This window comes from Globicephala melas, chromosome 16 (assembly GCF_963455315.2).
Source record: "Globicephala melas chromosome 16, mGloMel1.2, whole genome shotgun sequence".
NCBI lineage: Eukaryota > Metazoa > Chordata > Mammalia > Artiodactyla > Delphinidae > Globicephala > Globicephala melas.
This window is the reverse complement of record NC_083329.1, coordinates 40,634,975-40,646,998: the sequence shown is the minus strand read 5'-3', so window position 1 is coordinate 40,646,998 and position 12,024 is coordinate 40,634,975. Positions and strand designations below refer to the sequence as shown.

General features: G+C 31.4%; 1 protein-coding gene across 1 annotated transcript in view; it reads left to right on the top strand.

Annotated features, from left to right (window-relative positions):
* Positions 1-12,024, top strand: part of PCDH15 (protocadherin related 15) — an 807,822-nt gene that overhangs the window by 786,126 nt on the left and 9,672 nt on the right. Inside the window, exons 31-32 of the mRNA XM_060286024.1 lie at positions 1,238-1,246; positions 2,101-2,253. Coding sequence (XP_060142007.1) covers positions 1,238-1,246; positions 2,101-2,253 — 162 coding nt within the window. The remainder of the gene's footprint in view (positions 1-1,237; positions 1,247-2,100; positions 2,254-12,024) is intronic.

Sequence of the window (12,024 nt, the reverse complement as noted above, 5' to 3'; positions counted from 1 at the left end):
GGAAAGGACTGAAAAAGTCCTTATATATTCTTAAACTGTTATCTTTGTTGTGTAACACTGAGAATTTTCTTTTGAATTAAATAAGATAAGGTAATTCCAACCTGAAAGTTAAAAAGTACCCTCTACATGAAGATACTATAGGAATATTTTCCTTCACAAAACTAATGTGAAGTTGCAAATATAACATTTAGGTTGATATATTGGAGTTCAACGTGTGTTAATAAATCAGTTGATATGCCAAATCTAAAGCCTATGCACAAACTTAATAACATTTTTAGATTAAGCTATCAATCCAATATTAATTTTCATGTTAAATTTAGTCTGTATTACAGTTTTTCTTTTTCATTCAAATATTTCTCAAAGGAGCTTTATTATATCCTGCTAGCATTAAAATCAGTGAGAAAACTTCATATATTTGGCAGACAATGCAGTGATCAAAACTGAAGCACCCTGGATGTTACGTTAAATGGTCTGAATTTTAACAAAAAATTAAGATGCTTAATATTTAAACATTGTAAAGATGCATTATTTAATCTTTTTAGTTCAGTAATCAGCCTAACACTCTATGAATGAATTTTGGTAACTCTTTTTTATAGAGTAACAGAAGTAAACATGTTTCAAAGTAAAATTCTAATATTTTAAAACCTAACTTTTGTACATTTGTATTCTGCTTATAAATAGATTAGAATGAATGGTTATTCTTTAATACTAAGATGTGTCTTTGAAATTTGCTATGCATGGAAAACTAGGAGGCACATGTGAAAAAAAGTGTCATAAATTCATTACCCAGGAGTGGCACCTTCCAATTCTAGCTTCAGCTTCAAAGTGAGGCCAAGAGTATAATCAGGGATTGCTGCTTGACTCCATTCTTTTAATATTGTTCAAGTGTAGTAAACCAAAAAACTAATTATAAAGATCATATCATCTTTAATATTCCATTTCTCTATCAGCGTTGAAATTCACATATGCATGTTTTAATCCAGTTTTTTTATTCCATTGTTAATTTCTTTGTTTTCCTTCAATGAATGTTTTAACATCTTGTAGGACTGACAGTGGTCACCATTTTCACTTTTTGAATTGAAATACATAGTTCCCCTACTATGTCATTAAGTCTGTGTCATTATGAGTTTAACCAGTAAATTATTCATAATTTAGATTAAATCAAATGTTAAAATATTATGAATGCAGTATTTCTCATGTAGCTTTCTCTTTTTTTTATTCATTGCTTCCCAAACAGGTTTAAAGTGTAAGTATAATTACCAATATTTTGCATATGATTTTATGTGATATAAAAAGAAAAAAAAGAGATAACGCTGATAAGGTAGGCAGCCTGCCCTGAACCATGTATTATTTGTCTATTTTGTGTTTGTATTTGAGCTACTTTTTAGTTCAAATTCCTTTGTGGTTTTGTATATATAGAATTGAGCTAGTTTTAGACAATTGGATACAAGTGGAAGAAATGTGAAAAAGACAGTTTGCCCTTATAGCCTCCATCCACCCTTTGGGATCTTGATTTTGAGGCAAGAGTTAACAATCAGGACCCAAGAAAGTCAAAAAAGAGCAGCTTACCTCCAATGCAAGAATCACAGGCATTCCTAGGAATTCAAAGGAAATAAAAGCTAACCAAATCTCCCTCCTAAATGTGTACATCTACACAGCCCCTGTAAACTAATGTCAAAAATGTTTTAAATCATTTTTAAATAACTTTTCTTTAAATAGATGGAAGGAAAATTATGTATCTTCTATATGCCTCACGTTATGAAAGAGATCATTAAACAACTACCAATTATCAATCACATTTTTTATAAATATTTTGCCTTCTCCCTTTAATGTTATCATTTAACTTAATTTGCAAATTTTTCTACTGAATTCTACCTGTTTTTCAAGGTGTAAATATTTTAAAGAACTAAGGAGAAGGGTTTATACATAAAAGATACTCTGTGGGGATGCTTTTGTAATTTTATCAGTTAATAAGTTCAAATATTTGTGTAAAAATCTTTGAGTTCCTCTGATAACTGGACTTTATTATTGAAAGGTAGCCTATTGATAAGTATATGATTTCTAAAATGAGTTTTACAAAACATCCTTACTTTACCGAAGGCGCCAAGCTGAGTGCACCAAGACAGCCCGAATGCAATCCACCCTAACTGCAGCGAAACCTGCAGCGCCTGCCCCTGCACCAGTGGCCGCACCCCCGCCGCCCCCGCCGCCTCCAGGGGCGCATCTCTATGAAGAAGTGGGGGACAGCACGACGTAAGTAGACCTTTCAGGGGCTTTTAGAAGTGGGTTTTGATGGATGCTGTGTGGTGAGTATTTAATTTCAACTTGATGTGGAAGTACCGTTTACAGCCTGCTTTATTACATTATTTCAAACAGAAAATTGTTAAGATGAAAACCTAAGAAAAGTTAAATTGAAAAGTAATAACCAAGAAACAAAAGATCATTAAAAAAAACTGAGTAACAGGAAAGAAGTATTCAATTTGAGGAGACATTTGCAGATGAATAGCTTGAGTATCATATTTAATTTCTAAACCTTCAGAATCAGGCATTTTCCCCCAAATTAAAAATTAATTCTGAAGATATATTTTCTCATAAAAAATGAGGAAAATAAAGCACAATCGTAAAATAGTAATTCCTGATTTGGTATCAGAAGCCAACTCCTGTTTGGTAAGAAAAAAACAATTCTGTGGTCTAAAATAATAGACTTTTCTAAGATACTACTTTAAGATGTTATACAATAGAATAATTAAAATCTGAATGAAAATAAAGAATTAATATTAAATATCTAACCACTTAGGAATATTCTTTTCATCATATTCCTCTCTAATGAGACTGCTGTCTTGTTATATATAACTTAATATTTATAACTCTTGTATATACTCTCATATATAACTTAATATTTCTCTTGCACTATTTGGACTCTCTAAGCAATATTAAACCATCATTTTTGAAAAAGTCTTTTAAATTATTGCTAAAAGACTTCATAGTTTCTATAACGATGCTACCCTCAAACCCTTATTTCTTTTAGAGATGTTTAACTTATCTATATTTTTTAAAAATTCAAGAGTAACTGTATCAACATGAAATGCAGAACCACCAAGGATATTATACAATTTTGAATATGATTAAATTAAATCCAGGAAAATTTTATTAACTGGAATTTGGTGGAATGAGGGACTAAGACACATTCTACTGTGTTATATTTGTAGTATTTACTAGTAGGAATAAAGTGAGCCTCAAAAATTATGAAATTTACCTTTTAATGGGAAAACTGTTTTTAAACATATATATCATATTATAGCTGTATTAATACTATTATACAAGGTTATATTGAAAATAGTTTTTAAAATGTTAAAACTGATTTTAATATATATTTTAATGCTAAAATTGAATTTAAAAGAACTTAATGCCTGGCATGCTACTTCTAGAGTAATAATATAATATAGGATTCATGCTTTAAATATTTTTTTTATAAGTTGAAAATGATGGTCTCTTTTTGAATTATTGGTGAATGTAGGAATTGAGCCAATAAGATTTGATTCTCTTTGATTGTCTTGACCACAATTAGCAAAACATGTGTGAACTAAAAAAAGATTTATGTGGAAAGTGGAATGTGTTTTATTTGAAATTAGTGAGGGATATATATTAATATATGTATACTATGACATCACCTGGAATCATATATTTGATGATGATAATTTTCAAATAGCAACACTTAGGGATTATTTTTATTTGGAAAATTGTGGTAGATAGTAGAGGATTTTGCAATTCTAATTCTAATATGTATTTATTGAAGTGTCAAGTTCTACACATTTATTATCTGACAGATGTTTAAATTATCTATTCAAAAACCTTTTCAAGGATTCTAAGCATAAATTACTAGAAAATAAGCTATCTCCAAATGAATTATTATCAAATATTTTCTTTAAAAAATCAAAGGTCATTTTGAAAAACAAAAAGCCTTCACAAAATAATTAACAACTTCATGTAGATTCAACAATTACTCTGTAAGAGTCATCATAGTACTTCTATATTCCTTCAAACAATACTTAGGTCTTCTTTATAAATCAGTGTGGAGTAACTTTTCACTTAGGACATAGAAGCAATTCTTAGAATCTCATTTAAAATTTCTGTTTTAGAGTTGAAGTCATCCACGTTTGATAGAGGTGAATTTTACCTGTGTATAGGAGATAGATAGCTAGGTGTAATTTTTTGTGATAAGATAACCAAATAAATGCCGTATGAGTTTATCTAAAGCATTATTAAAATTATTCATATGAATAAATACAAAGAAAATATAAGATACATGCATTTTCTTTTTTGGATATGAATATTAAGTGTTTAAAGCAAGTTCCTGTTAATATTTTCATAATCATCTCAATTTAACTATAGTCAAAACCTTTTTTTTTCTATCACATGTTTTCTCTTTCTCACCTGTGGATACATAGGCATAAGTAAGTAAATAATATTCTAATACAAGGGTATTAGAAAAAAAAAAGATGCAATAGAATAGATTAACTGCTGTTTTAGACTATATACAGTAATCTTCATCTTTAACTGTACATTTACTTTTAAAAAGAAAGTTATATCTTCTATACCTCATTCCCTCTTGATATCTTGAAATTGCATGAGTTTAAACAAGTGTTCCCACAGATAGTACCTGTGCCTAGCAAAAGGAGTTTCAAAACTCTCCTTATTTTTTAATTTGTTAAAAATATTTATGGATATCTTTCCATCAAAAATGATGTGGTATTGTACAGACAGTTCTTTCCAAGAAAAAGAAAACCAAGAACAGATCTACACAGAAACAACTGCTATATAATGTCAACTCTGATTTTTAAAAACTACTTTTTAATGTTTTAAAAGTGATTGCTGTTTGTTTAATCCAAGTTGTCTCCACTTTTTGAATTATTCAGGAGGTCCTGACCACCTCTAAGAATTCTCTCTTCCAGTTTGTATTTTTGCCAAATGCCACAATAATAACTTTGGCTTTATATATCACTTTATTGTCTCCCTTCTCATCCTAATTTTTATTAGGATGTGGCTTTGTGTCAATGTGGCTTTTAATTTTTTTTCAAAAAATTTCCCTTTTATTTCATTTATACTATGTTGGTAAATATTAAATAACGAAAATATATCTGTTACTCTGAGCTTGAGAGCAAAGTCTAATGACAAACTATTTAAAACCACAAGTCCCCAGTCTTTCTGGGGAAAGGGTCCCAATGCTTTCATTAGAGACACTTATTTGTGTCCTTTGACTTATCCAATTTTATCTATGATGCATAGCCACTATGACTCAATGACCATGCCTGAGCAAATCTTTCAGTGATATCAAAACTATGTTGTATTAGTATATCTTTTCATTAAAGTGAGTCTTGATTGAAATTTGATCCATATCATGTTCAAAAGAAACACCAGAAGCCCCTCTTCTTATTTGTAATATTTATAGTGTTTTTAAACTATTAAGCATAAAATTGAGGGGCTCTTTCTGTATCCTCTTGCAAGCTTTATGTCAAATAGGAGAGTACTTTTAGCTCCAGGACAGAATTACGAAAATGAGAGATAATGGACAGGTACTGAATCAGATACAGCTAAGGATCCTTTCCTCAAAACAGTCAGTTCTGAGCATCCTTAAACAAGGCAAAGGGTATGAAACCACTAGCCAACATGCTGGTCTGCAATTTGGAGAACTGTGATTTATACATGAGAGAACTATAATGTGTGGTCATGGAAGCTTCACATGGAAACTAAAAAAAGAAAAAAAAATCAGTGTGCAGATTGACACATTTTTTAAAAAATGAAAATTTCTCATGCTGCTCACAGCTCTCTAGCTTTTCCTGCCCTGCTTTTTTGAGAACAGAAACATCAAAGTAATGGCTTGCTTTAGTAGATTAGTGTTATTTGGCCTTTTATATTTTGAAGTAGTAATGAGAACCATAAAAACATCTTTCTCATAAAAGCTATGTCACAACCTGTTTCCTTACATTTCATTATCTTCTTTTCTTTCAAGTCTTTTCCTTCTCTACCATTTCCAACAAAGCAGGGAAAATAAATCAGTCTCAGAAGACAGGAAACATCAGCACTTTTCTTCCAGTACTGTTGAGGCTCACAAGCAGACTCATGTAGATGGATCTGTTAAGAACAGCTGGCCCAAGTCTGCAAGAGAATTCACACTGATGTCTGATGATGATGACTTATATACCCACAGTACCATTTACAAGGAATGTACAGATCAAAGACCAACAAATTCAGACTTTTTACTAAGAACAGATTTTGTAGAGTCATTTTTATCCAAAACGCAAGCCAAGAATGAGTTTCTGAGGGGACCAAGAGAAAAGATTCAGAGGACGTGGAATCGGCCAGTCTGCTTACCTAGGAGACCAATGTGGGAACTTCCCAATAGGTCAGAAACCATAGCTCTAAAGCAAAGGCAAAGCAACAGGCAAGAAGCTGAAAATGAAAGTACTGGAACCAATCCAAACAAAAGAGGTAACAATAGTCCCTTGCTTACAGCTGAAGACACAAATGTAACAGAAAAAGAGGAAATAAGGCAAAGTGAATCACTGATTATACAAGGAACAGAACAGTTGCAATCTCTGTCTTCAGACTCTTCACTTTCCTCTCCTTGGTCTCACCCCTCATTCTCCACTTTGCCAACTGTTTCAAGACCTGTGGAACTCAAATCAGAACCTAATGTTGTTTCTCCTGCTGACTGTTCCTTGGAACTTTCTCCGTCAATGCCTTGCATTTTAAACTCTGCACTCCTTAGCAGAGAGACACCCACTTGTATGATGACTTTTGAAGCCAAAAGGGACATTTTCGAAAACCTTCCCCATCCACTAAAAACCTCTCCTCCTCCTCCTGTGCCTCTTATCCTTACTCCTTTTGCTCTTTCCAGTCTTCCTCCTTCCCCTCCTTCTAATCCTCCTCTTTGTCCTCCTCCTCCACTTCTTCCACTATCTGTTCCCCCTCCTCCTCCCTCTACTTCTCCTCCACCTTCACTTTCCTCTCTTCCTCCACCATCTCCTCCTCTTCCTTCTTCACTGCCTCCTTCAACTTCAGCTCCATCCACGAAGTGTGTGTTTACACCAGCTATTAAACACACTGTCAATGTGACACCAGCCAAGGAAATGAAGTCCACTGCAATACAGCTGTCAACATCAACAACAGTGTGTAATGCAAATCCTCAAAGGGAACCAAAAGGCATCCTCAAGCATATAAAAAACTTAGCAGAACTTGAAAAGTCAGTAGCTAACATGTACAGTCAAATAGAAAACAATAATCCACCAGCACACCTCTTAAAACTTCAAATGAGTTGCCTTTCAGAGACAACAAATATGGAAATGACATCTGAACAAAACCAGGAGAATTTGCACAATATTGTTGAGGGAATTGAAACACAAACTCACAGTCAGTTTACTTCACTGTAATGTTGCTTTTCTGGTTTTAAATGGACAACTCTTTTGTTGACCATAAGCTTCAAGTGGAGGCAAATTTGAACATTAAAGAAGATTCCATTCTTTTACTTGAAACTCAATGCAATGCTGTTTTTTCCTCATTTTTAATTTAAAAGATTATTAATCTCACCATTACTAACTCATATTATAGATGTACCTTAATTTTCTTAACTACGAAGTAGTATTATTTGTCTACATTTATTTAAAAAGTAAGTAATTTCAATCTATTTTTCAATGGGCATATATGGGCATGAAAGTTAGCTATCCAACTTAAATCAATGGCTTGCTTGTTTATCATGTTAAGTTTTACATTTGCTTTTTGATCATAGTTTTATATGAGTGTTCCAGGAAAACAGCAGACTGTTACAAGTAAGCTAAAAAATGATATCATATGTTCTGTTATTGCCTTGAAGCCTATGTATTTGGTAAGAAGAAATACTACCAAAGTAAAATGTTATGTATCTAGAAATGTAGGAGATGACAGACATTATGGTATTCCAAAATAAATCTCAGGTGCTATAAGATGTAGGCATCTGTTTTCTTATAAGAACACCCTTTACTCTGGCTTGCTTTTATCTTCCTAGTATGCTTATACATTTGATAAATCTTTTACTTTTTTCAATGGCTGTTTTATTCTATTTATTTCTCATTGTGCTTTCTCTTCCCTTCTTTATAATGGAAATAAATCTTGAGTTGCTGACTTCTGTAAGACATTTCATTGTTCCCACAAATGTTTAAAGTGCTCTTTAGTTTTGCTTGTTCACATTATTATATCATCTCCTTAATTATAATTTTATCATAAGATTCTCCTTCAAAAATAATAGTTATCTCCAGTTTAATAAATAAATTCTCATCCGTTTCAGCAAAAGGTTAAGTAAATGCCTACAAAGTTTTATCTAGTGTGAATTTAGTTATTTCATTGTTGAAAATTATATTTCCATTAAGTTTATCAATAGTATAAAATGTGCTTATTATGTTATTAAAATTTAGAAAAATGCATTCTCAGTTTTATTCCTAGTTACTTTTAATTGCTATGGATAAATCATCCAAATTTAGCCTATAGCATGTAAATGAAATATAAAAATTTCAAATAGAAATCAAGCGGAATATATCTGGTGAACTGTCACCAGTTTTATATATGTCTTTCCTCTTTGGTTTAGGCAAAGAAAATAAAAAATTATACTCTAGGTAGAAATTTTAGTAGTTGTAGTTGTTCTTACATCTTAGAGCTAAACTTGTTAAATTCTTAAAGGCATCAGCTAAGCTAAGTACCATCTTTCTGCCCTAATGAAAGCTACACTGGACCATCGAGTAATTACTTTGTTTTTTCCATCTCACACATGGAATAAATTTTACTTACTGGAAATCCCCACTTTGAATACAAGTGTAATTGTTTATTATACTCTTCAGCTTTAATATTTTAGAAGATGTAAGTCTGTACAGAGAAAAACACAATTCTAAAATATAGGGAAAGTCTTGCTTAATAATTGCCATTGTAAGTATATTAATATAGATTCAGAGCCCTACAATGAATGCATCATTTCATTGGTTTTGTTTGACTCATATTATGTGACATTTCTTCAAGAATTTGATTCGGCATCACCAATTAACAATACCAAATAAAAAATGTAAAGTTAATTATTTTCATTAGTTCCTCTACTTCAGATTCTTTTCATCCAAATCAAGAGTAATTTTTTTTTCCTGGGGTTCTTGAACATGATTTTTTTCTCTCTTTCACTGAAAAACTTCAGTTGGAGTTTTTGTTGGCAGCTGGTCATATGCATGAGAACTTGTGCTATTTGGCGGACTCTGAAAAGGTATTATTGACAACTGTGTAAGCGTTTAATGTGCAAGTGTGTGTGTGTGTGTTTATGCTATTTTGTATCAACCTCTTGGAAATGTGAAAGAAATATCTTGATAATTCCTTAGAATTCTTTGATAATGAAATCTCTAATTACCAAAGAAATATAAGAAATCCAAATAACAATTTTATGTAGGTATGTATAGCCTTATTAAATTGTTACTTTGTCCTTTTTATAATATTTTTATAATTTAAAAATTTTATTAGTATCTTTTTTTGACTGGGAACTCTTTTCTTTCCTTTTTTTTAAAAAATATCTTTATTGGAGTATAATTGCTTTACAATGGTGTGTTAGTTTCTGCTTTATAACAAAGTGAATCAACTACACGTATACATATATTCCCATACCCCCTCCCTCTTGCATCTTACACTTTTAAAACGAAACGTCCATTGCCATGTTTTATGTTTAATCTAGTCTTTTACTGACACATTATATTTAGAGATTTCCTTCATCATAAAAGTCAATTGGAACATCTTCTACATGAGACCTAAAAATATCCTTTGAGTATACAAGCCAAAATATTATTTCTCTCCACAGCTCCTAAGCCCCCATAACCTGACAACCAACCTCTAAGAAAAGAATGCCCTTTTTTCATTCTGCATTTATTATGATCCAATTAGTGCACAAGAAATTATTAGGTACCTTATTAAAAGACATAAACAGGTTACCATACATTATCCTTATTGTTAAAAGTAAACAGTAATACATACAAATGATGTAAAATGGAAACTACACATTGGATATAAACTACATAACGACGTATCAATATCATATGAATGGCTTTATAAGGATCAATAGGAAGTCATGTTAATTGAAAGCAGACAGATAACTACACATATTGATTCTGCTGTTTACCTTTTCTGAGTTACTTTTTGCCTTTGAGCTAAGACAAACAATACAAATAACCAAATAAAAAGCAACAAAAAGTTTCAAAAAGTATAGTTCAACAAAAAAGTATAGTTCATCTATTGATATTTTAGTTCCTACATTATGGAAAATATTGCTAATGAAAAGAAGCAAGTTAAATATCCTAGAAAATAAAATATAGGTTTTATTGGATATTTTATATTACATATGTGACTCAGTAGTCATTATTAAAACCTAAGTATGAGCTCTCAACTCTACATATCTCTAAAAGATACAAATTGAGTAAAAGCTGAAAATGTCTAAACTTCTAAATGCTTTAGGATTATCATTCCTCTATTGGCAGAACCATATAACATAAGCACCCTGCAACACCCCCAGTGGATGCCTGAAACCTCGGATAGTACCAAACCCTATATACACTTTTCTGTCCTATACTAATGGGTGGGTAGTGTATACAGCATGGATATACTGGAAAAAGGGCCTACTCATATCCTGGGAGGGACAGAGAAGGATGGTGTGAGGTTTCGTAATGCTACTCAGATTGGAGTGCAATTTAAAACTTACAAATTTTTTATTTCCAGAACTTTCAACTTAGTGTTTTTGGACCATGGTTGACTGCAGGTAGCAAATAGAGATACCACAGATAAGGGAGGACTATTGTATAAATTGCTGATAGCAATATATATGTATAAGCATTATATTACCATTATTTCCAGCCATTTCAATCAACAATGCCTTAAGCACTTAAGATGCATTCAAATAAGCAGACTTATTTTTCAAAGTCCTTGAAATATTTTAAATAAATTTTCTACAGATTGTTTTGCTGAACTTTAGAAAGTCTTCATAATAACTCTTCATTGCAGTTGTTTATTAATTTCATATAGCATAGTCAACAGCACCAGGTTTATACTTTAGGTCAAGTGTTTAATGAATAATAAATGAAAAATCTTCATAATTAATGACATTCAACATTGAAAAAAATTCCATGCTTTTCTCCCTCTCAAGTACAGTCAACTACTGTTTCACTTACTTGTCCATTTAACTTTATAAATCTTTAGGTAATATTGAATGTTTGGCTATTATATCTCTAAAAACTTTTTTACTTCATGTTTAATAATGTAATTGACCTTTAAAGGCCAGTTAATATTTTGCATTTATTATTTTTAGAATAAATGGACACAGACAAAAAAATCTTACAAACATTTGGAAGAATATGTTCTAGTCATGGAGATATTTTTTTTTGTCCTGTACCAATATGTTTTTCATGTATGAAGCATATCTTTTCCCCAAATGAGTATCTTACATGTATCAAGACTTGTTTAGGACAGACATGATGTAGAATATTTTTAATACAACTGATCATAACAGAGTCAAAGTATGTCAAGGTATGTTATTAAACACCATTGAGATAAAATAGATTGTGAATAGTTTGGTGTTCATATGGAATGAGGATCTGGTGTGATAATTATTTTTAATAATGCAGGCATGAAACCTTGATTCTCCTGTCTTGATACTGCCACAAAATATATTTCTCACTGAGACAACATTTTAGAAAAATTTGCCTTCTCAGTTTTTCTCTGATTTTCTTAAGTTACCCTTATCTATAATTCTATTCAATCTGAAAATCCAAGATGTTTAATACTGATTTCTTCGTTTCTGCCTTGCAGGAGAGGTTATACATCAGAGGTAAGGGCTTTATGGTGTTATGTTACATTATAAGCTTATTAGGACAATATTTATGTTATAGGCAGGACTGATTTACATTCTTTCAAAATGAGGGTATTTTCATTTAACAAAACATAAGTATGCTTTGCTATTTATTTTCTTGTATATCTGTT